General features: G+C 59.1%; 3 protein-coding genes across 3 annotated transcripts; 2 read left to right on the plus strand and 1 right to left on the minus strand.

Annotated features, from left to right (window-relative positions):
• Positions 1-1,350: 1,350 nt before the first annotated feature.
• Positions 1,351-2,606, plus strand: CYB561A3 (cytochrome b561 family member A3). Its single transcript, XM_075712303.1, has 5 exons — positions 1,351-1,535; positions 1,601-1,809; positions 1,886-2,040; positions 2,292-2,448; positions 2,583-2,606. Exons 1-5 carry the CDS (start codon positions 1,352-1,354, stop codon positions 2,604-2,606), a joined length of 729 nt encoding a protein of 242 aa, XP_075568418.1. The 5' UTR covers position 1,351.
• A 1,276-nt stretch (positions 2,607-3,882) lies between these two features.
• Positions 3,883-7,665, minus strand: TKFC (triokinase and FMN cyclase). The gene is made up of 16 exons (XM_075712301.1): positions 7,479-7,665; positions 7,300-7,410; positions 7,030-7,211; positions 6,844-6,922; positions 6,593-6,682; positions 6,426-6,460; positions 6,254-6,338; positions 6,090-6,179; positions 5,860-5,976; positions 5,523-5,642; positions 5,276-5,413; positions 4,725-4,831; positions 4,518-4,621; positions 4,393-4,426; positions 4,187-4,276; positions 3,883-4,035 (listed from the first exon to the last, which is right to left on the minus strand). Exons 2-16 carry the CDS (start codon positions 7,391-7,393, stop codon positions 3,883-3,885), a joined length of 1,518 nt encoding a protein of 505 aa, XP_075568416.1. The 5' UTR covers positions 7,394-7,410; positions 7,479-7,665.
• Positions 7,666-8,887: 1,222 nt separating this feature from the next.
• On the plus strand, positions 8,888-27,663 carry DDB1 (damage specific DNA binding protein 1). Its single transcript, XM_075712264.1, has 27 exons — positions 8,888-8,955; positions 10,978-11,126; positions 11,247-11,363; positions 12,612-12,833; positions 16,851-16,965; positions 17,077-17,174; positions 18,554-18,712; positions 19,117-19,200; positions 19,378-19,494; positions 19,858-19,960; positions 20,126-20,201; positions 20,282-20,390; positions 20,578-20,756; positions 20,862-21,025; positions 21,121-21,228; positions 21,571-21,778; positions 21,951-22,046; positions 22,295-22,406; positions 22,998-23,121; positions 23,486-23,650; positions 24,081-24,175; positions 24,330-24,500; positions 25,208-25,317; positions 25,531-25,700; positions 26,045-26,147; positions 27,141-27,264; positions 27,432-27,663. The coding sequence occupies exons 1-27, from the start codon at positions 8,895-8,897 to the stop codon at positions 27,513-27,515; spliced, it is 3,423 nt and encodes a 1,140-aa protein (XP_075568379.1). The 5' UTR covers positions 8,888-8,894; the 3' UTR covers positions 27,516-27,663.
• Positions 27,664-27,665: the final 2 nt, after the last annotated feature.

The following is a 27,665-nucleotide window of genomic DNA, read 5'->3' on the forward strand; positions in this document are numbered from 1 at the left end:
GTGGGGCCGGGCACTGTGTTCCCGGTGTTGCGGGAGTCGTAGTGGCAGGCCCTGTGTCACCAGGTCTGGGGGAACCGTGGGGCCAGGCCCCACGTCTCCAGGCTTTGGGGGAGCCGTGGGGCCCAGGCTGTGGGGAAGCCGTGGGGCCAGGCCCCATGTCGCCAGGCCCAGGGGAGCCATGGGGCCAGGCCAGGGGAGCTGTGGGGCTCGGGCTTTGGGGGAGCTGTGGGGCCAGGCCCCATGTCGCCAGGCCCAGGAGAGCCATGGGGCCAGGCCCAGGGGAGCTGTGGGGCTCAGGCTTTGGGGGAGCCATGGGGCCAGGCCCGGGGGAGCCGTGGTGCCCACTCAGCGCCGTGGCGAGCGTTGCGAGGTCTCAGCACGAGTGTGTGACCAAGCTCGTGATCCCCGTGCTGTGCCAGGACCATGTCCCACCCACCTCCTCCCTCACAGTCCCGTGGGGCAGCTGATCTGGGGGACACAGGGCTGTCCCCCACCCCGGGAGGAGAAATAAATATCTATTTCTGGCGGCAGATGCAAATCGCCAGGCAAATAAGCGCAGCCCCGCTCCTGCTAGTCACCTGCTCGAGTCCCATGGGCTGAGGTAGGGCCCTGCCCAGCCCAGGCAGGGTTGTGGGGGTCTCCTGCGGGTCCCCCCTCCAACCCCGGTGGGGCGAGGGCTGGCCCAGAGCAGGCAGGAGGGAGCAGAGGTACTGAGGCTGCCATGGTCTGGGTTAGGGGGGTACAGGGTTGCCTCTTTGCACCCAGCTGGGGTGAGCCCAGTGCTGTGGGTGCAGCTGGAGGGGTACAGGGTGCTGGGTGGGGGTGGGGGGTGTGAGAGGGAGCGTAGGTGCCAGCGGGGAGGTGGAAGGGGGCTGGGGTACAGCTTTGAGGGTGCTGGGGGGACGGAGAGAGCGGGGTGTGAGAGGGAGGGATGAGATCAGTGGGTTCTTGGGGACAATATAGGGGGACTGGGGGGGGGCAGGGTTACAGGAGACACCTGGACCCCCTTTGGGGCCCTTGCTACTGGTCCCCAGGTACGGGACTGTGCTGTTCTGCCTGGGTGCAGCGTGCCGGGGCGGCGCGGTGGGGTGCTGCTTGGGGACCTGGCTCTACAGGGGCTGGTTTCACCCTACACATCCCCAGTTGGCCGGTTCCAGCCCTGGCATCCTTCCCTGGCTGGGCAGCAGCTGGTCCAGGGCTGCCCTTCCTCAGGGTGCCTGGTTCCCTTTTCGGTCTGGCTCCTCCCTGGGGGTGTCTGCACGCAGGCAAGAGCCGGCGCAAGCGGGAAACCCCGGCAGAGGCTGAGCAGGCGTCTCGCTCTCCCCCCAGGCACCGTCATCCCGTCGCGGAGATGCTGGATTTACCCTTCCTGCCCTTCTGCGTCCTCCTGGGCGGCCTGGGCTTCGTGTGCGTGGCTTTCGTGAGCGCCTGGTGCCAGCACTGGCGCGGCGGCTTCGCTTTGGACGGCAGCGCCCGGACGTTCAACTGGCACCCGGTGCTGATGGTGACGGGCATGGTGGTGCTGTACGGCGCAGGTGAGCGGGGCGTGCGGCGCGGCGCGGCCACGGCACAGCTCCTGCCTGACCTTTTCGCCCAACAGCGGCCCTGGTTTACCGCCTGCCCACTGCCTGGCGTGGCCCCAAGCTCCCCTGGAAGGTGCTGCACACTGCCCTGGCCCTGGCAGCCTTCAGCCTGGCCGTGTTGGGGCTGGCGGCCGTCTTTCGCTTCCACAACGACCACGGGACGCCCAACATGTATTCGTTGCACAGCTGGCTGGGGCTGGCCACCGTGCTGCTTTTCTCCTGCCAGGTGGGTGCTGTGCCCCGGCCCCCTGCGTCCCGACTCCCCATACCCCTCGCCCTCACCTCACCTCCCATCCCTGCAGTGGCTGGCCGGCTTCTGCGCCTTCCTGCTGCCCTGGGCTCCTGCCTGGCTCCGTGCCCTCTACAAGCCTGTCCACGTCTTCTTTGGCTCCACCATCCTCATGCTGTCCGTGGCTTCGTGCGTGTCAGGCATCAACGAGAAGCTCTTCTTCAGCCTGTGAGCATTGCGGCCGGCGTGGGGAGAGCCCGTGCAGGGAGGGAGGCTCAGGGGGGTGGTTTTGGGCTGGTTGTTGTCTCTCGGTGCTAGAAGTGGCATCGAGTGAAACTGAGCATGGGGCGACGAAGGGAAGTGAGTGGTTTCCCCCCTCAGGTGCGTGGTTAACCTGCTGCAGGGCGGGTACAGGGTTGTGTGGGCTTAGGGGAAGGCTGGGCACATCCAGGAAAGTTCTCGGCCCCTTTTCTCCCAAGGAAGAACGGGACGACGGAGTACAAGCTCCTGCCCGCCGAGGCTGTCTTTGCCAATACACTGGGGCTCCTGATCCTCCTCTTCGGGGTGCTGGTGCTGGGTGCCCTGGCCAGGCCGAGCTGGAAGCGCCCCGACGCCGACTCCCCGGACTCTTGCCAGGTACCAGCTCCTCTGCAGGGGCCCACTGGGTCGCAGGGTGACTTTGGGGAGCTGAGCTGGGGGAACCTGCCTCCCACCGCAGCCCCGGGGGGCCGGGCAGGGGGGGTTGAGGCACTGGGCTTCTCTCCCCACAGCCCCTGCTCACCGCCGAGCGCTGACGCCTGCACAGCAGCCCCATCACTCCCCTGCCTGCCCTGCCCTCGGCCTTGCCCTCACCGGCATTCCCGCTGCCTGCGCCCGACGCTCACCTGCTTGCGGGAGGAAGGGGCTCAGCTCCCTTACAGCAGAGATGGTGCTGCGGTGAGGACGTCTCTTTGCCTCTTTTGTGGCCTGGCATTGGCGTGATGCTGCCGCCTGCATCCTCGGGCCTCTGCTTGCCGGTTCCTGCTGGGTCCAGCTGGCCCCTTGCGCCTGGAACTTGGTCCGTGCCAAACTGGCTGCCCTCGAGCCCTCCCCGGACCCCGCAGTGCCATCCCTCAATGCAATGGCCGGAGCTGTCGGAGCCTCGTCGGGTCAGAAGCCGCTGGAGGAGCACCCCTGTGCCTGGCAGCGCTGCCATCCCCCGTCCCGGGACCGTGTCCGGTGCAGGGGACGCAGCTTGGGGCGGCGGGGACGCAAGAGACCCTCGCGCCGTGCCTTGCCCTTCGTCGGGCTGCCTGTACGTTCTCCCCGTACCCCGTGGGTGCGGGTGGGGGGACCAGCCGAGCAGCCTCTTGGGGCCCTTGCGGAGACGTAATAAACCGCTGGCTTCCGCAGCGTTCCTGCACCCGCATCCTTGGGGACACGAGCGGGGCCAGGAGCTTGGGTGGGAGAGCTGGGTGCCTGGGGAGCAGATCCTGGTGCTGGCCAAGCCCAGCCGTGCTGCCCGAGGGCTGTGTCCCCTCCAAGGGCTTGGTTTGTCCTTGCTGTCTCCTTCCTTCCCCTCCGCCACGGGAGCTGGAGCTCCCCTGGCAGCCTGGGCTCCCGCTGCCCGGTCCCCCTGCTCTCCCCAGGCCCTTGCCCCAGCTTGGGGCAGGCTCTTCCCCTTTCCCTGCTTCTTCTTTGTGCTTTTGCCAGAGCCACTTCCAGGCCCCGTGCCTGGGGCCATGTGAGCCCTGCAATTTCCCCTCTCAGCACCCGGTGGGGAGAGCTCGTGGCCATCCCAGAAGTTTCCTTCCTCCCCCAGCAGTCATGCTCACGCTGGAGCACAGGACTGGCTGGATCTCTGCTCCTGTCCCCCTTCGCGTGGGGACACGGCCTGGATGAACTGGGTGCATCCCCTGCCAGCCCCAATCCCCACCATCCCATCCCTCTCATGGGGATGGACGCTCTGGGCCAGTTTAGGGGGTCCACAAAGGTTTATTGGGGGGTACGTGGGGCGTGCTGCCACATCCCCTGTCACCGCCGGAGCCCTTGGGGGGCTGGCAGGGGGAGCGGCCGAGGGGTGGCTGTGCCTCAGCTCCGCAGCCCCTCCAGCAAGGCCCGCAGCACCGCTGCCACCGCCACCGCCCCCGGGTCAGGCTGCAGCAGCTGAGCCGAGCTGATGTAGCTGGCTCTGCCCGCCCCGGCTTCCATGTGCCTGGTGGCCTCTGCTGCAGCCTCCGCGCTCTGCCGGGGAAAAACAGGATGCGCTCAGGATGCGGCCGGGAAAGCCGGCACGACGCCAGGACAGCCAGCACGACCCTGGGACAGTAATTTCCACCCCAGCCCCTGCCAGCCTGGCTCTGGGTCTGCCTGCCGGGTTCCCCCAGCCCCGTACCTGCACGGCAGCGGCCAGCACCAGCAGCAGGTCGGCACCGGGGCCGCGCAGGGCGTGCAGAGCCTGTGCCGCAGCGCACAGCGAGTCCAACTGGGAGAGACGGGGAAAGGGGCTAAGAGCCAGCGCCGCGGCCAGTTCGGCAGCCCCTGTGGCTCGCGGACAGCGGGGTGGCTCTGCCCCACGTCCCCCGGGCTGCCTGCACTCACCATCGTCCTGTCCCCCGGCGCGGCTCCTCCGTACCTGCGTGGGGTGCAGGGGGTTGTTAGGGTCCTGCAGAGGGATAGGGGGGTCCCGTGGAGGGGCCAGGGGTCCCGCAGCCCGCAGCACTCACCGCTGCATGGCTTCAATGCCAGCATCCATGGCGTCAGCCCACGCTGGGAGGTCGTCGCGGTTGAGCAGAGGCCGAGCGGCTGCCGTTAGAAACAGCCCGTAAAGCTGCCGGGACACCATCCCCGTCACCGCCCGCGGTGGTGGCACAGCCAGGGTGCCACGGGGTGACAAACTGGACCCACACCCCCTCCTCTCGCCCTGCACCCACCACGCCAGAGGAGCCACCCATCTTCTCCAGCAGCAGGTCAGCCAAGGCGGAGAGGAGCTGGGCCGGGGCTGCCGGCGGGGGCTGAGCACGCACCCACTCCTGGATGGCTGCAGGGACGGAGGCGAGAACGGGCTGGGATGCTTCCCTCGGCTGACCCACGGGGCCCGGGGGACCCCCATCTCCCCTGGGGACAGGCGGGGACACCTAAGTGCCCCAGGGGCACCGGGGGATCTCTGTCCCTTGGGGACAAGCAGGGACTCCCTGCTGTGCCTTGTGGCAGCAGAGACATTTTGGGGTCACGACTCCCAGGGTGCGGGGACCCTGTCCCTCCAGGAAGGGATGGCTGGGGGGGACTTTGCATCCCAGAGAGGGGCAGCTCGGGGGCAGATCCTGCTCCCCAGCTGGAGAGAACAGCTCAAGATTCCCCCACTCCCTGACAAGGAATGTCCCAGGGAAGACCCCGCTCCTGGGAGGGGATGGCTGGCGTACCCTCTCCCCACAAGTCCCCTGCCGATGGCCCCCCCGGCGCTTCCCAGGGTGCCAGCACCCACCTCGGGCAGCCCGGGCGTGCGTGTGGCCGCAGTCCCCGTCGCCCGCCGCACGGTCCAGCTCGTTGAGCTTGTCCTGCATATCGAGCAATGTGCTGCTCACCCGCTCCAGGATCAGCTGTACCCGCGCTGCGTCAAGCCCTGCGGGGAGGAGACGTCACTCCTGCCCGTCCCTGGGGCAGACAGGGAAACTGAGGCACAGGGAGGTGACAGCTCCTGGGGGACTCGAGCTCCCCGGGGCTGCCCGTACCCGTGCTGGTCTCATGCTGCGCAGTCCGTGGTCCGTCCTTCGGTGCCGGCACCTCCTGTCTCTGGCTCGTCGCAGGTGCCGTGGCCAGGTTGGGCCAAGCCACGGCTGTAGTCTCGGCATCTGGAGCAGCAGGAGGTGAGAGAGAAGCGAGTGCCAGCTCAGCAGATCCCTGCCAGATCCTTGCCAAAATGTCCGGCAGCGCTGTCTGTGCAGGCAGCCAGACACCCAGCTCCGGGGCACCTCGGGACACCTCGCTGACCCAGTGTCCTGGCCATCCCGTCACCTGGGGACCCCCGTACCCCCATCCCTCACTGCATCCCCGCTGGTGGGCACTCACCAATCAGCCCCACGAGCTCCTCGTCCACCAGCATGAGGGTGAGGGAGACCCCAGCCATCTCCAGCGCCGTCATGAAGGAGCCCACCAAAGCCCGGGCGATACGGATGCCTCGGCTCTCTGCAGGCACGGGGCAGCGGGGAGTGTGAGTTAGGGGGGGTTTGCAGGAAAGGTCCCCAGGAACAGAAGGGCCAGAGCCAGGGAATAGCACCCCAAAACCCCCCCGCACTCACCCAGGCAGCGCACGGCTGCGCCAGCCACGATGCCCAGCTCCAGGCAGGACAGCCCGCCCAGGTTGTTCACCACCAGCACCACAGAGGCTCCTGCAGGGTAGAGAGCAGAATAAGCCCCCCACCCAGGGTGTCCGGGGGGGCCACGGAGGGCCAGGGGGGCTCACCAGGGCTCAGGGGCAGGCGGGAGGCGTTGGAGGGGTCCGTCATGTGCGCCAGCATCGTCTCCACTGCTTCGTCCGCCAGCAGCATCTGGGGGGCACAGGGGGGCTGTGAGGGCAGAGCAGGGGGGTACGGGGAAGCGGGAGGCTGGGAGGGGGACAGGGGGGTCGCGCTCACCTTCATCCTGCGCACGCCCGCCTCGCCGTGGATCCCTGCGGAGATGGGGGGGCATCACCCCACGCCGCGGGCACCTCCCGCACCGGGCGATGCCTGCTCCGTGGGGGACAGGGAGCACTCGGCCCCCACCGGGGCATTGAGGGGGGTGCAGGGGGATGGCTCCTCACCCAGCCCCAGCTCCATCTCGTCATCAGCCAGCTGGAAGGTTGGCTTGGACCCCGGGATGCTGCAGGGGGACAGGCTGAGACCCAGGGTACCTGTGTGGGGAGGGAAGATGGCGCTAAATCTGGGGGATTTGGGGCTGGTGGGGGACATGGGGGGGCTCTGATGTACCCCAAGGCTGTGAACTGCCAAGAGGAATGGGGGAAATGGGGCTGGGAGACAAGGCACAGCACCCCTGGGGGTCCCAAATGCCTACCCATGGCTTTGGCGGCCGCCGAAACCTTCTCGACGATCTCATTCAAGCTCGCCCCTGCCTCGGCCAGGGCCCCCGCCACCTGCGAAGGGCAGGAGCGCGTGAGGGACCGCCGGGCCCCGTCCCCCAAAATCTCACGTCCCCGCAGGGATGCAGTGGGGGCCCAGGCACCAGCGGCACCCTCCGCACCTTGTGTACGAGGATGGTGCCACACAGCCCGCGGCGCCCGGCTTTTTTTGGGGTGGTGAAGGCGCTGTCGTCCCCCACCACCACCATCTGCACGTCGGCTCCCTCTGCCCGCGCCCGCTCCAGCGCCAGCCCGAAATTGAGCCGGTCCCCGGTGTAGTTCTTCACGATTAGGAGGGTCCCGGCTGCAGGGGCAGGGGGACACGACGAGGCGGGGGGTGAAGCCATGGCAAGGGGTGAAGCCCGGATCCACACCCCACCGTGCCACCCTACCTGCGCCAGCCTGCGTCACCGCCCGGATGGCTGCCAGGATGCTGCCCACGGCCGGAGAGGTGAAGACGGCGCCGGCCACCACGCCGGTCAGCATGCCCTTCCCGATGTACCCTGCGGAGCGGGACACGGTGCTCAGGGCTGTGCCGGGAGCAGCCGGCCCACGGCGACGGGGGTCTCACCTGCGTGGGCGGGCTCATGGCCGGACCCCCCGCCGGAGAGCAGAGCCACCCGGCCCCGGATGGCCACCAAGTCGGCACGCAGGACTACCCGGTGTCCCTGCAGAAGCCGGAGGCCGGGGTTGCAGGCCACCAGCCCCGCCAGCGCGTCATCGGCGCAGCCCGCAACCGAGTTCACCAGCTTCTTGGGGACCTGGCGGCACAGAGGGGTGGCAGTGGCGGGGCAACGGGGACGGCACCCCGACCCCACGGGGGTTGGGGGGGAGCAGGGGGCTCACCTCCATGCGGGCGGCACGGTGGGGACGGCGGAGGATCCCGCGCAGCCTTCGGCTCCGAGTCCAAACTCTGTCGGGAGGCGGCGGGGGCCAAGGGAGGGCAAGGTCCCGTGGGGACGGCCTGGCCTGGCCCGGGGACGGCAGGAGGGGGACAGGGTGGGATATGGGGGTGCCTGATCAGAGCGGGGAGCTGGGTTCAGCCTCATCCCCCAAACAGGGACCAGCTCCTGGGGTGTGAGGGGAGGGACTGGGGTGGGACAACCCCCATAGCAGGGACCCCTTCGTGGGGGGCACAGGGGAAGGGGTGGCACTGTCCCTGGGGCAGAGGGAGACCAGGGTGGGTGCACCCCCCCAGGAGGGACCCCATCCTGGGGTAGGGGGGGACCAGGGTGGGAGGACCCCCCAGTTATCCCCTTCTGAGCTGGAGGGGGGGGACCAAGGTGAGAGCACCCCCTAAGAAGGGACCCCCTCCTGAGGGGCGGAGGGGAAGGGGTGGCACTGTCCCTGGGGCAGAGGGAGACCAGGGTGGGTGCACCCCCCCCCCAGGAGGGACCCCTTTTTGGGGTGTGGGGGGACCGGGGTGGATGCACCCCACTATCAGGTGCCTCCTCCCAGCATGGGACCTGCGTGGGTGCACCCCCTCCCCAGCGGGCATCCCCTCTCGGGAGGGGGTGGGGTGTGGGGGGGGGACCAGGGGGTGCACCCCCCCCAGCATGGACCCCTCCCAGGGTGCAGTGGAAGGAGCGGGGGGGGGGGGCTGCACCCCCAAAGCGGGGACCTCCCACCCACGGCGTGGGTGCAGGGTGGGAGAGTGCCCTCCTCAGCAGGGATCCCCCGGGGTGGGGGGGACCAGCGGGTGCACCCCTGAGTGGGGATCCCCCCCCCCATAAGCAGAGACCCCACCCATAAGCAGGGACCCCCCCCCTTCCCTACCGGCCGTCTCGTCTGCTCCTCCGGGTCCTCCCAGCGGCCCAGAGCGGCCCCGCGCCGCCACTTCCGCTGACGTCACGGCGGCGGCGGGCGGAAGGGGCGGTGGTGGCGGCGGCGGCGGAGAGGCCGCGCCAGGCCCCACTCCTGGTGCGTGCTGCGTCCTGCCCCGCTCCTGCTCCTGCCCCGGCCCTGCCGACCCCCGCCCGCCGCCGCCATGTCCTACAACTACGTCGTGACGGCGCAGAAGCCGACGGCCGTGAACGGCTGCGTCACCGGTAATGGCGGGGGGCGGCGGCGCTAGGACCCACGGCCTAACGGTCGTGGGCTGGGGGTGCTGGGGCCCTTTGGGGGGATGCTGAGGCCCTTTGGGGGGGGAGCGGGTGCTGAGGCTCTTGGTGTGAGGGGGTGCTTTGGTCCTTTGGGGGATGGGGGTGCTAAGGCCCTTGGGTGGGGGGGGGCGCTGAGGCCTTTGAGGGTGCTGAGGCCCTTGAGGGGCATGTGCTGAAGCCTTGGGGGGTGCTGGGGCCCTTTGGGGGGTTGCTGAGGCCCTTGGGTGGGGGTGATGTGCTGAGGCCTTTGGCGGGGGGTGCTGAGGCCCTTGGGGAGCGGGTGCTAAGGCCCTTTTGAGGAGGGTGATGGGTCCAGAGGCCCCTGAGGGGGATGTGCTGAAGCTTTGGGGGGTGCTGGGGCCCTTTGGGGGGTTGCTGAGGCCCTTGGGTGGGGGTGATGTGCTGAGGCCTTTGGCGGGGGGTGCTGAGGCCCTTGGGGAGCGGGTGCTAAGGCCCTTTTGAGGAGGGTGGTGGGTCCAGAGGCCCCTGAGGGGGATGTGCTGAAGCTTTGGGGGGTGCTGGGGCCCTTTGGGGGGTTGCTGAGGCCCTTGGGTGGGGGTGATGTGCTGAGGCCTTTGGCGGGGGGTGCTGAGGCCCTTGGGGAGCGGGTGCTAAGGCCCTTTTGAGGAGGGTGATGGGTCCAGAGGCCCCTGAGGGGGATGTGCTGAAGCTTTGGGGGGTGCTGGGGCCCTTTGGGGGGTTGCTGAGGCCCTTGGGTGGGGGTGATGTGCTGAGGCCTTTGGCGGGGGGTGCTGAGGCCCTTGGGGAGCGGGTGCTAAGGCCCTTTTGAGGAGGGTGGTGGGTCCAGAGGCCCCTGAGGGGGATGTGCTGAAGCTTTGGGGGGTGCTGGGGCCATTTGGGGGGTTGCTGAGGCCCTTGGGTGGGGGTGATGTGCTGAGGCACTTGGGTGGGGGTGATGTGCTGAGGCCCTTGGGGGGGGTGCTGAGGCCCTTGGGGAGCGGGTGCTGAGGCCCTTTTGTGGGGGGTGATGGGTCCAGAGGCCCTTGAGGGGGATGTGCTGAAGCCTTGGGGGGTGCTGAGGCCCTTTGGGCAGGAGGCGCTGAGGCCTTTGGTGGGGGGGTGCTGAGGCCTTGGGGGGGGGTCTGAAGCCCTTGGGGGGGTTGTGGAGCAGTGGGGGGCGAGCCAGGGGGTTCCCTGAGTTTGGCGGGGGGGAGTAATGTGAGTGCATTGTGGTGCTTTGGGGTGTGCTGAGGTGTGGAGGGGATCTGAGAGGGGGGCTGAGGGTTCCTGAGGGGGCCCTGAGGTTTGTAGGCATTTTGTGGGGTACCAGAGGTAGCTGGGGGGGGGGGCTTAAGGTTTATTGGGGTGCTGTGGGGCACTGAGGGAGCTGGGGGTGTCTTGAGTTTCTTCGGGAAGTGCTCTGGAGCATTGGGGGCACGTTGAGGGTTGTGGAGGTGGTGTGGGGTACTGGGGTTGCTCTGAGGTTGCTAGGGGTGCAGCAGGGTTTCTCTGGGGGATCTGGGCCAGGTTTGAGGTTTCTGAGAGCTCAGTGGGGTTTTGATGTGTGGGGGTGGAGTGGGGTTCCGGGGGGGGTTAGAGAGCAGCAGAGGATTGGGGTGCCGCAGGAAGAGGTGATAATGATGGCTGTCTCTGCGTTTTGCCTTACTGCGAGGTGTTTTGGGGTGTCGCAGTGTACTCTGGAGAGGGGGCGTGGTGGAAAGGGCCCCCGGGAATGAGGTTTCCTGGGGAAAGATGGAAGTCAGAGCTCAGGGGAGGCAGTTGCTGAGGGGTCCAGGTGGTGTGGGAGGAAGGTGCTGGGGTTTTGGGGTGCCACAGCTTGCGGGGGGCTGCTGCAGGGCGGCTGGTGCTTGGTCTGCAGCTGTGAGGGTGCGGACCAGACTTCCCAGGATCTGCAAAATACTGCACGTTGCTCAGTGAGAGCACCCCAGGGTGCAGCCTCGTCATTTCTTCGCAGCTCAACAGTGATCTCTTCTCTCCGTTTTCCAGGGCACTTCACCTCGGCGGAGGATTTGAACTTGCTGATCGCCAAGAATACGCGACTGGAGATCTATGTGGTGACAGCGGAGGGGCTGCGGCCCGTCAAGGAGGTGGGGATGTACGGCAAGACCGCCGTCATGGAGCTTTTCCGCCCCAAGGTGGGTGCGCTGTGGGGATGGGGGCTGCCTGCCCGCTGGGGAGGAGGGCAGGCACGGGCGCGCCGGGGCCGCTGGCTCTTGACACCCTCCTGAAGGCACGCCTCCGCTTTGCTTTCGCAGGGAGAGAGCAAGGATTTGTTGTTCATCCTGACGGCCAAGTATAACGCCTGCATCCTCGAGTACAAGCAGAACGGGGACAGCATCGATATTATAACCCGTGCCCATGGTAACGTGCAGGTGAGTGAAGCTGCAGCGCCTGGAAATGGTGAATTCCCTTCCTTAGGGATGGTTTTGCTTCGCCAGTGACGAGGGTGTGTGTAGCTGATGGGTTTCTGCCTTGTTATTTATGATTCTTTGCCTACCACCGACTCTGGTATGGTTCACCTGCTGCCACTGGTATTTCCAGAAATTTTTGCCTGCCGTGAGTCAGTCTTGGGCTCAGGGACTGGTGATGTGGCTACAACTGTGTTCTCGGGGTGGTTTGCAGAATACTAAGGTTAATTTGAGATATTCCTACTGAGAATTAGTGCTCAAAACTCAATGTAAGGTAGAATTTTCCCTGGGAAATGACTCCTCCGGTATTTCATGGCCAGTCTTTACACGCTGCGTACCAGAAGCACAGGTGCCAAAGTTACTCATGCCATCACGGCCATATAACATTCTTAGTAATTGTAGATGTTTTTCATTGTTCTGTTTTCTGTGGATTAAAATCGCACCTTCTGAGCAGGTCAGAAATCCCCATGTCTCTTTGGCTTTTTGTTAGTTATTAGCCAAATGATTTCCATCGCCTGTCAAGCCAAAATATCTTCCGTCTGTTTCCAGGCGCTGAGCTTCCGCTGACTTACTGTTGGTGGAGCTGAGCAGGGGGTTACGGGCAGGAGCTGTAAGTGCGCGTGTCCTGTCGGTTACATGTTCATGTGCTTCGGGAAAAGTGCTTAATCTTCCCGTGCCACGGTTCTGCCTCGTGTCATACGGAGACGCTGATATCAGCCCCCGCCAAGTAACGCTGAGGGGTCTGCGGAGGCCGATAACGGGGCTGGATTCCTGAAGGGTGGGTTTTGGTCATGGATATCAAAGCGCTCACTTCACAGCAGTGGAGAGCATTGTTCTTTGTCAGCAATAGAAAGCAGAGATGCAGGACAGCGATGTGGCTTTGCTGAGGTCGTTCAGTAGAGACTTGGGGTAGAAAACCAGTTGCAGGGTCCGCTCCTGGAGCGTCTCGTTCCTGGGAAAGAGAAAGTGTGTGCTATAGAGGTTCTGCCAGGCTTTTGGGTGGAAAGAACCTCCTGCTTTAGGCAGGAAATGCCTGAATTGCCTTTGGCTTGCCAGATGGCATTTTAAAGCCTGCTAGGAAGTGTGCAGGGAGCCCTTCCTCAGCCATAGGGTGGTAACTCTTGTACCTACTACTCTCAAGTCCCACGCGGGGATCTCTTTCTAATGCTAATTGCCCTTTCTCTTTCCCCTCCCCACGGATCTCTCGCTCAGGATCGCATCGGTCGTCCCTCAGAGACTGGCATAATTGGCATCATTGACCCAGAATGCCGGATGATTGGCCTGCGGCTCTATGATGGCCTCTTCAAGGTCATTCCCCTGGACCGGGAGAACAAGGAGTTAAAGGCTTTTAACATCCGCCTGGAAGAGCTCCAAGTCATCGATGTGAAGTTTCTCTATGGCTGTCAGGCTCCGACCATCTGCTTCGTCTACCAGGTACCTTGTTCTCGAGTGGTGACTCAGGTGGAGGGTGCTGGAGATTGCCGGTGCACCAGCCAAGGTCCCTAAAGGTCTTCCAAAGGGCTTGGAGCAGCAGCAGTGTCCCAGAGCCAATGGAAAGCAGCGCTTTGGGCAGAGCGAGAGACGGTTCTGGCTCCTGCAGGCTCATTGTGTCCAGTTTTGGGCCCCTCAGTACAAGAAGGACATTGAGGTGCTGGAGCGTGTCCAGAGAAGGGCAACGGAGCTGGGGAAGGGTCTGGAGCACAGGGCTGGTGGGGAGCGGCTGAGGGAGCTGGGGGTGTTCAGCCTGGAGAAGAGGAGGCTGAGGGGAGACCTCATCACTCTGCAGCTCCTGACAGGAGTGGGCAGGGAGGGGGGGGGTGTTGGGCTCTTCTCCCAAGTAACAAGTGATAGGATGAGAGGAAATGGGCTCAAGCTGTGCCAGGGGAGGTTTAGATTGGATATTAGGAAAAATTTCTTGACGGAAAGGGTAGTCAAGCATTGGAAGAGGCTGCCCAGAGAAGTGGTGAAGTCCCCATCCCTGGAGGTGTTCAAAAAATGGGCAGACGTGGCACTTTGGGCCATGGTTTAGTGGGCATGGGGGTGTTGGGTTGATGGTTGGCCTGATGATCTTAGAGGTCCTTTCCGACCTTAGTGATTCCTAGTTTGACTTTCATTATAAATAATGCAGCCAGCAAGCCAGGAAACATGAAATTGCTACTCTGCCTTAAATTGGTTTAGTGTTGGACTTGGCAGTGTTAGGTTAATGGTTGGACTGGATGATCTTAAAAGGTCTTTTCCAACCTCAATGATTCTAGGATTCTATGATTGTGTACCTGAGGAAAGTCCGTGTTCCTCTGTGCTGCTTTTTTGTCCATTTCTGGGAGAGAGGAAGCCATGCTCTCCCACAGAAGAGCTGGGCGGCTGATGCTTTGGATGGGACGGTTTAAAAACGCAGGAGCAGCACATGGGTCTTTCCAGTGGGTGCTGAGCAGGTGGCTTAGAGCCAGAGTCAGTTGTTTTCTATAGGCACTGCTGTGACACCTGAGCCTTCCCCTTAAAAAAAAAGCAGTATGTCTCGTTTGGTATTTGGGAGGCCACTCCAGGAGTCTAAAGAGAGGCCATAACCTCTCCTGTCACCTGGGTCCTCACAGAGGCAGTGTTCGTAGGCCTTTCTCCAAATGCTTATTTTGAACCAAAGAGCCTTTGCTGTGCTGACTGGGCGAGGGATTATCTTGGCTTTGTCAAATTCCGGGCTAGCCTGGGCCTAGCTGAAAGTTCCTGGGACGGTGGCACATAGGATCTGCTGTGAATTTAGTTCACCTTCGGCATAGTTCTTAGTGGCAAACTCATGCCGTAAGAACTACTAACCACGTGGCAGCAGTGACTTGATTATTTCCTATCTGGGTGCTGTTGAATGCCGCCTAACAGTTACCGAGTAAAGGCACGGGCAGAAATCACTTTGTCACCAGGTAACTTGGGGTTGGGAGGGCAGCCCAGGTCCCTCGTGTCAGGACGGTGCTCTTCCCCTGCCCTGTGGGTAGCTGGTGCTCTCCCTTGGCACCTGAACAAACGTTAGCGTGCTCGCTTCAGCCTTGGTGGGAAGTTGTCCCCGGCTGTCACGTGTCACGCTCGCCTTGCAGGCACTCGCGTGGCGATTTAACCAACGGTATGCACAAAAAAGGAAGAAAACAGGGAGGGGGTTGATTAAGAGGCTCTACCTGAAAAAGCAAAGGATTTTCAGCTATTGCTAATGCGTAGGAATTAAGCGCTGGTTTCTTACAAAAAGCACTGCCGTTCTTTTCTCCGATTTCGGGGAGAAGGGAGTCATGATCCCTTGTACGACAGAGCGGAGCCTGACCTGGGGGGCTGTGTCATGCACGCTTTCACAACGCGCAGCCATCTTGTTTCTGTATGACTGGGGAGTATACGTGGGGGACCACGTTTTTATCCCATGCAGCTGCACTGACTTTGAAACCTGGTGTCAGAAGGGAAGCTTGTAGCCAGTCTTTGCTCTAGAAATACAACTGAAGGTGGCTGGCTTGTTGTGTATTACCGGGTCTGACTCGCTGCCTGGGTGACTTCCCCAAAGCTAGGAAGCCTAAGCAGTGGCAGTGTGCTGCCCTGAAAAGCGCTGAGTGTATTCGTGAGTGTGATTAGTACCGTTGCTCTTGCGTGCTGGGGAAACTGAGGCAGAGAGGGATGGTGATTTGGACAAATTCTTACACTCGGTGTCAGGGTCTGGACAGTTTCCACTCGGGGCTCAAGAGCATCGTAAAGGAGGAACTCGGTCACCCTGTGTAGTCAGCAAGTAAAAAAGGTTCTTATCTGGAGATCTGGCATCTTTACAGCTTAAATCAGAGCAAATCTGTCAATAGTTCATTCGTTATAAACCGGTATTGTATGAATAAAGAGTAAATTGATAGCTTGCTCTGTGTCTAACACTCTTAATACAAATTTTATCCTTGCAGCAGGAGTGAGAGGCAAATTCTGTCTGACTCATTAGGCCTTACATAAAACTCTGGCTTTGTTTTGGTCCCTGGGTGTCTGACTTGCGTGTGTGTGGAGAGGGGAACGTTTCCAAGTTGCTGCTTTGATTCCTTCTCAATTTATTAATCATTATCATAGGATTTGGGCTGAATAGAATAGCAGCGTCTGAGATAATTTTTGTGTCGTTCTGAAACTGGAGGAAGATACCACAAAAAGGGGAAGTTCATAAAAATAAAAAAACCGCTCGAGAGCTGCTGTGGTGTGGAGCAAAAAGGTTCAGAAACGTCAAAAGTTTCATTAATGACTCCTCTGCCGTTTTAACAACCCCACTTCAACTTTTTCCTCCCCACGGAGCTATTTCTCCTCCTGGCTTCCCCTCCTCTGTCAGCCAGTACTGCTCTTTGCTTCCCTTGGTGCTGCACTGCTGGCTTTCGCCAGGACCTCGGGCTCCGGAGCGCCGTCAGTGAGGACGTTTGCCAAGCGGCAGAGGCTGTGAGGGGTGAGCCAGGAGGTGCCCAGCTTTCCTGCGAGTGTTTGTTTACAGAGCTGATGGCTACAGGGAGGGAAAAAAAAAAAAACAAAAAACAAACGCTTTTACTCAGGTCTGGAAAGTGGCAAGGCATAATAAATAAAAATATGAACAGCTCTTTTTAAGTAGTTCTATGAACGATGTGACTAAAGAAACCTGGCTCCCTGTGATTTAGAGCCTGGTCTTAGCTTTTGAGACATGAAATTGGTCAGGGGGTTGTGTTCAAAGCCCTCTCTGTGCTTTGGGTGCTCATACGTCTTTTCCCCACGTGGGTTCCCAAGCGCTTGTTAGCTTAGACCGATTTTCCTGTAGCGGGGTGCTGATTTGAGGGTCTCTTCTCCACCCACCGCATATTTCAGTAAAGCCTGCATGGACTCGTTGCTTCGGAGACCTCTGTGTGCGTCGGGTTTGGTTGAAATTGCCCACTGGGCTAGGAATTGCTGGAATGGCAGAGCAGTCAGGGGATTATTCGGCAAGCAGATTACGTTTCTGCAAGAAACCAGGCTGAAAGGCCTGAGGAGCATCGAGATGGGAGCTCAGCTGCTCTGGCACCTGCGCCGCTACAGCAGAGCTGAATTCCTGAATGCCTTGCTGGAGCTGGAGGCGGGTGGCGATATTGCGTGCTGCCACTCATGCCCAGATTTGTAGAGCTGTGCGTCAGATGCATACGAGTCCCAGAAACTCACTTGTATAAAAATGCAAAAATAGTTTTCAGTCTGTTTTTGGCACAGGGATTTATTCAAAGGTCGTTCAACATATGGATAAAGTTAGGGAGAACATTAGCGTGTGTATGTTCAGACACATGTGCGGTTTGGGGGAGTCTGAAGAGGACGTGGGCAGGGTGGGAAGCCTCAGCAGCTCGCTGGTGCTTGCAGGAGATGAGGCGGAGTCTCCTTGCTTCACAGGTTGCCAGTCAGCTCTGCTTTGGGAGCCTCCGTTGCTGTGCACGTGAGGCTGTCGTCAGCGTATGTCGTCATTTGTGGCTTCTCTTTCAGGACCCTCAGGGTCGCCACGTCAAGACGTACGAGGTGTCCCTGCGCGAGAAGGAGTTTAACAAAGGTCCTTGGAAACAGGAGAACGTAGAGGCTGAAGCCTCCATGGTCATCGCAGGTTGGTCCTTCTTTGTAAAAGATCTTCCCTCCCGGTTCTTTCTCAAGGCTGAATGCCTCAGTCATGCCGCACAGGTTCTCTAATAAGACATTTGTCTTCTCCCCTGCACAGTGCCAGAGCCTTTTGGAGGCGCGATCATCATTGGGCAGGAGTCTATCACCTATCACAACGGAGATAAATACCTAGCTATAGCTCCACCTATCATCAAGGTGAGTGACTGCTGAGATCTAGAAATGCATCCTGTATAGTTCCTCCGTTCCCAGGCATTTCAGAGTGCTAGTAGGGTATCGGGCTACTTGTAGTCAAGAACTTAAGCTGCTCTTGTCTCCAGGTGTAGCCTAATAGCATCACTGACTCCCAGAGCTTCGGCGAGCATGGGTGTTTCACACGACGCCTGGTCTGTGTTTTTGGGGACCGAGGGACGTATGTGATCCTTGTACCGGTGGCAGCGTCTATGCTTGCACTGTGGTGTGTGGCTCTGCTCTCCGTGGAGTGCTCCCAAATGGTGCAGTAAAGCTGAAATCTTGTTTGGGCCCCAGAGAAAGGGATTAATTAGGAGGTAGTGTGTGGTTTGGGTCCAGGCCAGAGCCTGCTTTCATTTCAGGCAGCAAAAGATATGAATGAACTCCTTAGAGACTTGAGTCCACTGGTGTATGATTGGGGCACTTGTTCAAAGGAAAAAAAAGACTTACAGAGTTTGTGACAGAAGTTGAGCTTGTGGTTTTTGTCAGAGGGACAGGCCATTTCCCGCATGTAAATGGTGCAGGAAGCACAAATGGCATGGCTGAGGTGCTGCTCGGGGCTGAAAGAGGGCTTGAGCTATGATCAAAAGGTCCTTTTAAGCTGGAAATAATGACGGGCTAGAAAAGAGCTGTAAATCTTGGGTAAAGAGATACTAATATTGTTGCCTGAATGCCTACAGGCTCTTGGACCGCTGCTGAGGCTCCGTGATGCAGAGTTGGTTATAGTGGAGCGGGCGGAGCGAGTTGCCTGCACTCTGCTGACATACAGATCTGGGCTTTGACCTGCAAGCAGAGTGCAGGCACATCTGTACTCAAGGCCAGTGGGATGTTTGCATACAATAAAGATCTGCAAGATCAGGTTTTTTAAACCAAAACCAAATATGTTGACAGGCGGCCAGGCAGCATCCACCAACAGAGCAAAACGTCTGCAGAGCTTGGGTCTGGAGATGCAGAGCTCCAAGCCTGCTGCAGGTCCCAAATAGCATCCCTGCATGTGTGGAAGGCCCAGCGTTAGGAAAACAGGCTTTCTGATGGCATATTTCTTGAGCTGTGAACAAGCTAGCGACATGTTTAGTTTAGGAACGTGAGGTGGTTCCTAGTGACTGAAAGCGAGACCGTTTGACCACAGATTCTGGTTGTGTTCGCTGGTACAGTTTATTGAAGGGCAAATCCAGCCCTCTCCCTCTTCAGCGGAGGAGTGGGGCTGTGCTGTGGTTACAGCCAGCAGCTGGTGCACTCTGGATGTGGCTGTTCCCTTCTGGCGTGTACAGAGATGGTCCTTGCTAGGTGCCCGTTTGAGGCTGTTTCACCGGGTTCCTAAAAATTCCCTCCTCCTTTGCGTGCAGCAAAGTACGATCGTGTGCCACAACCGTGTGGATCCCAATGGGTCCCGTTACTTGCTGGGGGACATGGAAGGACGCCTCTTCATGCTGCTTCTGGAGAAGGAGGAACAGATGGACGGCACTGTCACCTTGAAGGACCTGCGCGTGGAACTGCTCGGCGAGGTAGGACTCAGCCACATCGCGTGTGCTGTCCCTCTCGCTTCTCACCACAGGGCTGGGAGGTTCTGCAGGCTGGAAATGCTCTGCTGAGGGCTGAGTGGCAGCAACGGTGTCTCTTTTGGAGCCTGGGGTGGGGTGAAATTTCACAGTTGTCATGGCTCTGAACTGTCAATTGCTCGGAAATTCCCTATCTGAGCACTTGAAAGTTTACGCCATCTTCCCAGATTTTTGCCTAGTGCTTGTGCGCTGTTCCCAGGAGAAGTTTGGACTCTCTGTGGGTTTTGTAAAGGGATTAAATTCCTATCCTGTGTCCAGGGTCTCCCTGTTGGGCTGCAGCTCAGATGCAGTGTGTGGGGCAGGTCCTTTTCATGCTGGTGGTGTTTCATCTGCGTCTTCTCAATTCCCAGACGTCCATTGCAGAGTGCTTGACCTACCTGGACAATGGAGTTGTGTTTGTCGGTTCTCGGCTTGGGGATTCCCAGCTTGTGAAGGTACGTGGCAGCTGTCTTCTGGCTTAGTTGCGTGTTCAGACAGGATTTTGTATGTATTTATTTTCATCATGGCCTCGAGAGGTGTATGTGGATAAATTTTCCTTTCTTGTCTGTCCTACGCCCTTTTCACTTGCTTGGTCTTGCTTGTTGAAAGCCAATGATTGTGTCTATTCATAGCTCAACGTGGACAGCAACGAGCAGGGCTCCTACGTAGTGGCTATGGAGACCTTCACCAACCTCGGTCCCATCGTCGACATGTGTGTGGTAGACCTGGAAAGACAAGGCCAAGGGCAGGTAACGTTGATTCTGTTTTTCTTAGTGCTGGGGATGTCTGGGCCGGCCAGATGTATGCGTGGGTTCTCCATGGAGAGAAAAGTACAAACCATTCATTGGTGGATCTCAGTCTTATCCAAGTGCAGGGATGGTACTGAAGTCTTACACTGAAAAGTGGTGTGAGTGGAGAGGCTAATTCTTGGATACCCCTGTCCATGAGGAAGGGGTTGCTTTCATGCAATGGGGAAGGATCAGCTGCCAAAAAAACTTCCTCTGAGAAGTGGAGAAGATGGGTACCCCATCTTCCCCTGAACCGATCGCTACGAGGAGAAGTGGGGAAGCTTCCCAGAAGTGGTTGGTAAAGGTCATCTGCTTTTCCTTCAGCTGGTCACATGCTCGGGTGCGTTTAAAGAGGGTTCGCTGCGGATCATCCGGAACGGCATTGGGATTCATGAGCACGCCAGCATTGACTTGCCAGGGATTAAAGGTGTGTGAGCTCTTTGGTGCTGTCACATATAACCCGCAGCCTGAGGGGGCCCGCTGGGGACCCGTCCTGTGCACACACTGAGGTTGGGGTGTGGGGCAGGGGGCTTGCCACCCACCGGTTTTTGGAATATTGACTGTGAGCAAATGTGGCCTCTCTTTCTTGCAGGCTTGTGGCCCCTGAGGTCAGACTCTCATCGTGAAACGGACAACACGTTGGTGCTGTCCTTTGTTGGACAGACCAGGTAAAGTGGGGTTAATGCTGAGCCAGGCTCTCGGCCACGCGTTGGATCGTGATATAACAGGAATTTCCTTTCCTGCTCAGGGTTCTTATGTTAAATGGAGAGGAAGTAGAAGAGACGGAGCTCACAGGGTTTGTGGATGATCAGCAGACCTTCTTCTGTGGCAATGTGGCACATCAGCAACTGATCCAGGTAATGGCATTTTTAGGAGAATGTAGAGATATGTCTCTCATGGTGACCCTACAGCCCTTACTGATTGTGGGGCTAACCTAGATCTGTGCTGCTTATCAGGGGCAGGGTTTGCAGTACTTCCCTGGGCCGATGTCAGGAAGGGAGGCGGTGGTCTGGCTCTGAGCACAAGCATTCTCTCTCTCCCCAGATCACCTCTGCCTCTGTGAGACTGGTTAGTCAGGAGCCCAAAGCCCTGGTGAGTGAGTGGAAAGAGCCTAATGGAAAGAACATCAGCGTGGCTTCCTGTAACAGCAACCAGGTAGTGGTGGCTGTGGGACGAGCCCTGTACTACCTGGAGATCCGACCCCAGGAGCTCAGGCAGATCAGGTGGGTGCACGTCTCTCGTCCTGGCCCAAGGGCTCTCAGCCTCTGCTGTCTGTCTGTCTTTGGACTCAAGACTGACACCTCTGTCTGCTTCCTCATTCCTGCCAGCTGCACAGAAATGGAGCATGAAGTTGCCTGCCTGGACATCACCCCTTTGGGGGACACTAACGGCATGTCCCCACTGTGTGCAATCGGGCTCTGGACTGACATCTCTGCCCGCATCCTAAAGCTGCCTTCGTTTGAACTGCTGCACAAAGAGATGCTGGGAGGAGGTAGGGCTCTCCTGGGGCTGCTGGGTGGTGGCAGCGGCCGCTGACCTGGCTGAGGCGTGAGTGACATCAGCCTTCTCTTCTCCCGCTCCCTGCAGAAATTATCCCTCGCTCCATCCTCATGACGACCTTCGAGAGCAGCCATTACCTTCTGTGTGCCCTCGGGGACGGAGCTCTCTTCTACTTCGGGCTCAGCCTTGAGACAGGTGACTACAGGGCGTAGCCCTGAGCGGGCTGCTGGACCCGTGCCCTCTTAACTTGCTTGACATGCTTTCTTTCCTCCTTTTTTTCTTGCTTTCTTACCGTGACGGGGTCATGCTCAAGGTGGGGCTGGCTGTGGGCACTGGGAGTTGGTGGATTTCTCCAGCGGACTCTGGAGAAAGGAGATCGACGCTTATATCCGTTCCTTTGCTGCCCTGTGCTGACAGCAGGGTGCATTTACCTGCACTCATTTCTTCCCAAGGCGTTGCAGCCGCGTTGCACTCTGCCATCCTGCTCTTGCGAGCTCCGTTGCGGCAGCTCCCAACACCGGTGCTCCTTTTCCGCAGGCTTGCTGAGTGACCGGAAGAAGGTGACCCTTGGGACCCAGCCCACCGTCCTGAGGACTTTCCGCTCTCTGTCCACCACCAACGTGTTTGCCTGCTCTGACCGCCCCACCGTCATCTACAGCAGTAACCACAAGCTGGTCTTCTCCAATGTCAACCTGAAGGAGGTGAACTACATGTGTCCCCTCAATTCGGATGGGTATCCCGACAGGTGAGCCCGCACCTTGCCTTGTGCGACACGGGGTGAGGGAGGTTTTGGACTTGCAATGGGATCCTGGGACCAGTGGTTTTGAGGGGTATGGAGGAGAGGGAGGTTCTTGCTGTGCCACCCACCTTATAAGCACCGTTGCTCACGTGTTTGGTTTTCTTTTTCCCCCGTACAGCTTGGCGTTGGCCAATAACAGCACCCTGACAATCGGCACCATTGATGAGATCCAAAAGCTGCACATCCGCACGGTTCCCCTCTACGAATCGCCCAGGTGAGCTGAGCAGTGGGAGGGAACCTGGCTTGAAGGCCCGTGCCCCTGCTGCATGGGACAAGGTTGTGGGGGAGACTTTGCAGTCAACGTTCCTGCTGTGGGCTCAGCACACAGACTGAATTGGGGGCTTGTGCTGAGAGCAGCCTGGGCAAGCAAGCAGCTCTGCCTCTTGTCTCCAGAGCCTCTGTGCTCTCCTTGGAGTGGCCTGTCCTGGCGCTCCTGCCCACACAGCTCTGTTTGTCCTGCAGGAAAATCTGCTACCAAGAGGTATCGCAGTGTTTCGGCGTGCTTTCAAGTCGTATCGAGGTGCAGGATGCCAGTGGGGGCACCACTGCACTCAGACCCAGCGCCAGCACCCAGGTGAGGGGTAGAGGCTAGATCGTCCCTGAGCTCTGGGCTATGGGTATCATAGTTCCTCAGGCTAAACCGTGATGCAGATTTTCCTTCACAATCTTCTCTTCCAAAGCTCTGAGTGCAAGCTCTCCCTTTGGCAGCCTGGGAGGAGATGGGGTGGTAAGATCTCCATGGTGGTGAGAAGGGCGCTCTGTGCTGCTCTCCGGCAGCCTTGGCACGCTCACTGTTCTGTCGGATCACCTTTGGTTTTGGGTGCTGCTCCTTCAGTCTCCCGTACAGGCTTCTGTTCGGTCTCAAGTGGTCTCCTTCTCCCAGGGATGGAGGCACAAGCCTCCTTCGGGCAGTAGCTCTGGTGGAAGCCACAACACTGCATAAACTCTTCTTTTAATGCTGTTGCTCAGCAGCGCTACCTCTGCCATGCACGTCACACATCTCTGCTGGTGCAGGCAGTGTGTCCCTTTACTCAGGTCCAGGGAGTTCCTTGCTTCACCTTCTCTCCCATTCATTCCTCTGGTTCCCGGTTGCCTCAGCCTGTGTGGAGTAGCGTGAGGACATGGCGAGTAGCACAAGGATGTGACCGATATTACTGTGTCCTAGGCCCTGTCCAGCAGCGTGAGCACCAGCAAGCTGTTCTCCAGCAGCACGGCACCGCATGAGACGTCCTTTGGAGAGGAGGTGGAGGTGCACAACCTGCTCATCATAGATCAGCACACCTTCGAAGGTACCACTCCCAAATACTGGCTGTACCCTAGTCCAGTTTTCTCCTCCAGGACAAGCCCATCAGCACGTGGCTGAGACTCGTGATCTTCACAGGCTTGTTGAAGAGCTGTGATCCTGCACATTTCCTTCAGTCAAAGCATTTTTCCTGGAGGAGCGTCAGCCATAGGGCATAGGTTTCAGACGTAGTGGTTTTTTGATGGCACAAGGTGGTGGTGGGGAATAGGAGAGGGGATCTCCAGGCAACCATCTTAAACACATCTTAAGTTTTCAGCTGCTCCTAGGCAAGCTGCTCCACCTACGTGTGGAGGCGTGTCCTGCTGCGACCCACGGGACCCAGTTGTTTCTGCCTTTCCCTCTTTACACAGTGCTTCATGCTCACCAGTTTCTGCAAAATGAGTACGCCCTCAGCCTGGTCTCCTGCAAGCTTGGCAAGGATCCAAACACCTATTTCATCGTGGGCACCGCCATGGTATATCCCGAGGAGGCAGAGCCCAAACAGGGCCGCATTGTTGTCTTCCACTACTCTGACGGTAAGAGCAAGGTCTTCTCACACGGCCAAGTCCAGCTGCTTGAGGGGAGATCAGAGAGGAGCTCCTCAGGCCTGAGAGCGCTCACGTCCCAGTAGCAGGCAGAGAGGTTTTTCCTGAGGGGCCTGCAGTCAGCTGCCCACAGGCAGGATCCGTAGGTGCTGTCACTCTGCTGCAGACCATCACAGCGTGTTCCCTTTCCCCCCACCTCCCAGAGAAGCCCAAGAATCCCTCGCCAGAACTGGATTCTGGGATTTGCTTTCTGTGTGTCTGCCCCCGCTGTCATGTCGCTCCTGCGCTACTTGCCCACAGATCCTCTGAGACAGCTTCTAGAGAGAGCAACGTTGTTTAGAGCAGCTCGTCTGAACCCCCTGGACTTGCCACACTTGGGAGTGCAGGGCAAATAACCGGGCAGTGCATGGCTTTATTCCAGGGAAGCTGCAGAGCCTGGCTGAGAAGGAGGTCAAAGGGGCTGTGTATTCCATGGTGGAGTTCAACGGGAAGCTGTTAGCCAGCATCAACAGCACGGTAGGGCTCTTGCAAGACCCTGACTTGTTTTGGGAGTGTGTTTTGGAGCTGGAAGCTGCTCCACCTGTCAGCCAGGTCCCCGATCTCTGTTGGGGAGTGTGTCTTGGCTGGCCTGGGTGTCTGTGCTGGCTCAGAACCGTCTCCCTTCCTTCAGGTGCGCCTGTATGAGTGGACAGCGGAGAAGGAGCTGCGCACAGAGTGCAACCATTACAACAACATCATGGCGCTCTACCTGAAGACCAAGGGAGACTTCATCCTTGTGGGAGATCTGATGCGGTCTGTCCTCCTCCTTGCATACAAGCCCATGGAAGGAAACTTCGAGGAGGTATGGATGCTGTTAAATAGTCTTTTTCAAAGGTGTGCTGGGAGCCCGTGCTGCCTCTTCCAGTAGGTTCTGGGCAGGGGGAAACAGTGTTTAAGGTGATAGAAGAAGGAGCCTGGCTCACCCTGCCTTGCTAGCCCTTTGAAGACAAGGCTGTAGGGCTGTGCAATGAAAGCAGCGTCACCTGGACGTGCTTTTAGACAAATCCCTGTGGTTTCTGGAGGGACGGATCCCTGGGCTTCCAGGAAACTGGGCAATGAATCAGCAACCTTGAGAAGAGCGGGCTTTGGGTGCGTGACTGCTGCCTGCCAGGGGTGGGGAGCTGCCATCTGGACTGCCCGTCGTACGGTTGGAAAGGCTTAGTGCGACTGTGGCTGCATCTCTGTCAGCAAACGCAGCATAGCTGCGGGATGGACCAGGCGCTGAGACAGTCTGTGCGCTTAAACTGTTAGAATGGCTGTGGGCCACGGCTTTGGCACGGGCTGCTCTGCGTTTGCCCAGGGAGTGCCCTGGCATTGTCTGAGTGCTGCTTGGGCCAGCGCCATCTCCAGAAAGCACTTGGTGCCTTTTGCGCTCAGCTGCTTCGTCTCACAGAGAGGGACAGACTGGATCCCACCTTGCTCCTGAATGTTGGTGTTGGGTGGAATGAAGATGCTGGATCGCAGGACAGACCATCTGTGCACACTGCCTCTCCTCTTCTCCCCTTCCAGATTGCCCGGGACTTCAATCCAAACTGGATGAGTGCCGTGGAGATCCTGGACGATGACAACTTCTTGGGAGCAGAGAACGCTTTCAATTTGTTTGTGTGCCAGAAGGACAGGTGAGCTGGCCATAAGGGGGATGTAGCAATGTGTGACGGGAGGGATGGCGTGATAGGACCTCCTGCTCTCCTCCACATTACAGCTACAGAGGGCTGTGCGTCAGGCAGGAAAGCTGGGAGGAGCGTGCCCAGCTCTGAGGAGCAGTGAGGTGGGAGCAGGGGCAGCTTTTATGTCACCCCAGCACAGACTGAGCAGGGTGCTTTGGATTTCAGTGCGGCCACGACCGATGAGGAGCGCCAACACTTGCAGGAGGTGGGGCTGTCCCACCTGGGAGAGTTCGTTAATGTCTTCTGTCATGGGTCTCTGGTCATGCAGAACCTGGGCGAGACGTCCACGCCAACACAGGGCTCGGTTCTCTTTGGCACAGTCAACGGCATGATCGGTAAGGGTCAGGGTTCCTCAGCCTGAGCAGGAGGGTAACAGGTCGCCTTCCCTGCTGCTGAACCTGGGCTGGGGTTTCCTCATGTCTCCGCTCTTCTCTGTTCCCCAGTCGAGTGACGCTCTGTGCCGTACTCCCCTCAGAAACCTGCTTTTCTCTCTGGATTGCTTCCAGGAGAGGAAAGTGCTCTGGCTTTCTTTGAAACTCCTTCCTTGCCCCAGCCCTCCCAGGCACCAGCTTCCAGCACTACTCCAGTCCCGGCAGCCCGTCAATCCCTGCCTGCTGGGAGCTGCCAGGATGTCCCGGGGTGAGCCCTGAATTTTTTTTCTCTGTTTTGCCCTTTGCAGGGCTGGTGACCTCGCTGTCGGAGAGCTGGTACAACCTCCTCCTGGACATGCAGAACAGGCTGAATAAAGTCATCAAGAGCGTGGGCAAGATCGAGCACTCCTTATATCCTTTCGCAGTTCAGTCAGGAGCCTGTGCCGGTCAATGCTGGGGGCTGGCTTGTGAATCTGGCCTGAGCCAGGTGTGGGGTGTTGGAGGTTTATCGTGTCCAGAGAAGGGCAATGAAGCTGGGGAAGGGTCTAGAGAACAAATCTTATGAGGAACAGCTGAGAGAACTGGGATTGTTTAGCCTGGAAAAGAGGAGGCTGAGGGGAGACCTTATCGCTCCCTGCAGCTGCCTGACAGGAGGGGGTAGTGAGGGGGGTGTCAGTCTCTTCTCCCAAGTAGCTAGCGATAGGATGAGAGGAAATGGGCTCAAGTTGTGTCAGGGGAGGTTTAGATTGGATATTAGGAAAAATTTCTTCACGGAAAGGGTGGTGAAGCATTGGAACAGGCTGCCCAGAGGGGTGGTGGAGTCCCCATCCCTGGAGGTGTTCAAAAAATGGGCAGACGTGGCACTCTTTGACATGGTTTAGTGGGCATGGGGGTGTTGGGTTGATGGTTGGCCTGATGATCTTAGAGGTCCTTTCCAACCTTAGTGATTCCTAGTTTTACTTTCATTCAAAAATAATGCAGCCAGCAAGCCAGGAAACATGAAATTCTTCCTCTCCCCTTAACTGGTTTAGTGGTGGACTTGGCAGTGTTAGGTTACTGGTTGGACTGGATGATCTTAAAGGTCTTTTCCAACCTCAATGATTCTAGGATTCTGTCTCTGTTGGGACACTCTGGTGGGAGCGTACATCAGCTGGAGATCGTGGTAGTGTGTTTGCCGGGTGCCCAGGGCTTTGTGCTCAAAGAGAAGGTGCCTGCGGTAGAGAGGAGTCTGTCTTGCAGGGTTTAAGGATGAATCTGGCTTTGTGGTAGCCCTAAAAATGTGGCACAAATTCTGCGACCGTCCTGACGCAGTGTTGTCAGTCTGTCTGGGGCAGCTGCTGTGTGCACCCATAGTCCGGGGGCTGGTGTTAACTCCGTGTGGATTCTGCTCCTTGACGGTGGCACCTGGAGATCGTTTCACACTGAACGCAAGACGGAGCCGGCTACGGGCTTCATTGATGGTGACCTGATTGAAAGCTTCCTGGACATCAGCAGGCCCAAGATGCAGGAGGTGGTGGCAAACTTGCAGGTGAGAAGGGTTGATGTGAGCTTAGGCCCTTGAAAATTAGCAAGAGAGACCCTGCTCAGGAATCCAGGCTGCAGTAAATCAGTAAATCCTACAAAGGCGATGGTTTGGGAGTGTTCTTCAGCACCTGCTGCTGTCTCCGTGCTCCGATGCCTTTTCTCTCCTTGCAGATCGACGATGGCAGCGGCATGAAGAGGGAGGCTACCGTAGACGACCTGATAAAGATCGTGGAGGAGCTGACCCGCATCCATTAACAGGATTCGGGGTCATTCCCTAGCACCTTCCTCCACGTAGAGCAAGGGAGTCTTTTCCCCACCCGCAGCTCGGGGACCCCCGGCCGGCTGCGCTGAACACCAGCAGCGGTGGCCCTTGCCCGAGGGGACGTGGGGGAAGGAGTCTCTGAA

The sequence above is a fragment of the Pelecanus crispus genome, chromosome 6 (assembly GCF_030463565.1).
Source record: "Pelecanus crispus isolate bPelCri1 chromosome 6, bPelCri1.pri, whole genome shotgun sequence".
Classification (NCBI taxonomy): Eukaryota; Metazoa; Chordata; class Aves; order Pelecaniformes; family Pelecanidae; genus Pelecanus; species Pelecanus crispus.

Coding starts and splice junctions, on each gene's coding strand:
- DDB1 (XM_075712264.1), top strand. CDS start 8,895: ATGTCCTACAACTACGTCGTGACGGCGCAGAAGCCGACGGCCGTGAAC. Junction 17,175..18,553: donor TAGCTCCACCTATCATCAAG/GTGAGTGACTGC, acceptor CTTTGCGTGCAG/CAAAGTACGATCGTGTGCCA. Junction 18,713..19,116: donor GCGTGGAACTGCTCGGCGAG/GTAGGACTCAGC, acceptor CTCAATTCCCAG/ACGTCCATTGCAGAGTGCTT.
- CYB561A3 (XM_075712303.1), top strand. CDS start 1,352: ATGCTGGATTTACCCTTCCTGCCCTTCTGCGTCCTCCTGGGCGGCCTG. Junction 2,041..2,291: donor GAGAAGCTCTTCTTCAGCCT/GTGAGCATTGCG, acceptor TTTTCTCCCAAG/GAAGAACGGGACGACGGAGT. Junction 2,449..2,582: donor ACTCCCCGGACTCTTGCCAG/GTACCAGCTCCT, acceptor CTCTCCCCACAG/CCCCTGCTCACCGCCGAGCG.
- TKFC (XM_075712301.1), bottom strand. CDS start 7,393: ATGCTGACCGGCGTGGTGGCCGGCGCCGTCTTCACCTCTCCGGCCGTG. Junction 6,461..6,592: donor CGAGATGGAGCTGGGGCTGG/GTGAGGAGCCAT, acceptor CCATCTCCGCAG/GGATCCACGGCGAGGCGGGC. Junction 4,427..4,517: donor GGCATTGAAGCCATGCAGCG/GTGAGTGCTGCG, acceptor CACCCCACGCAG/GTACGGAGGAGCCGCGCCGG.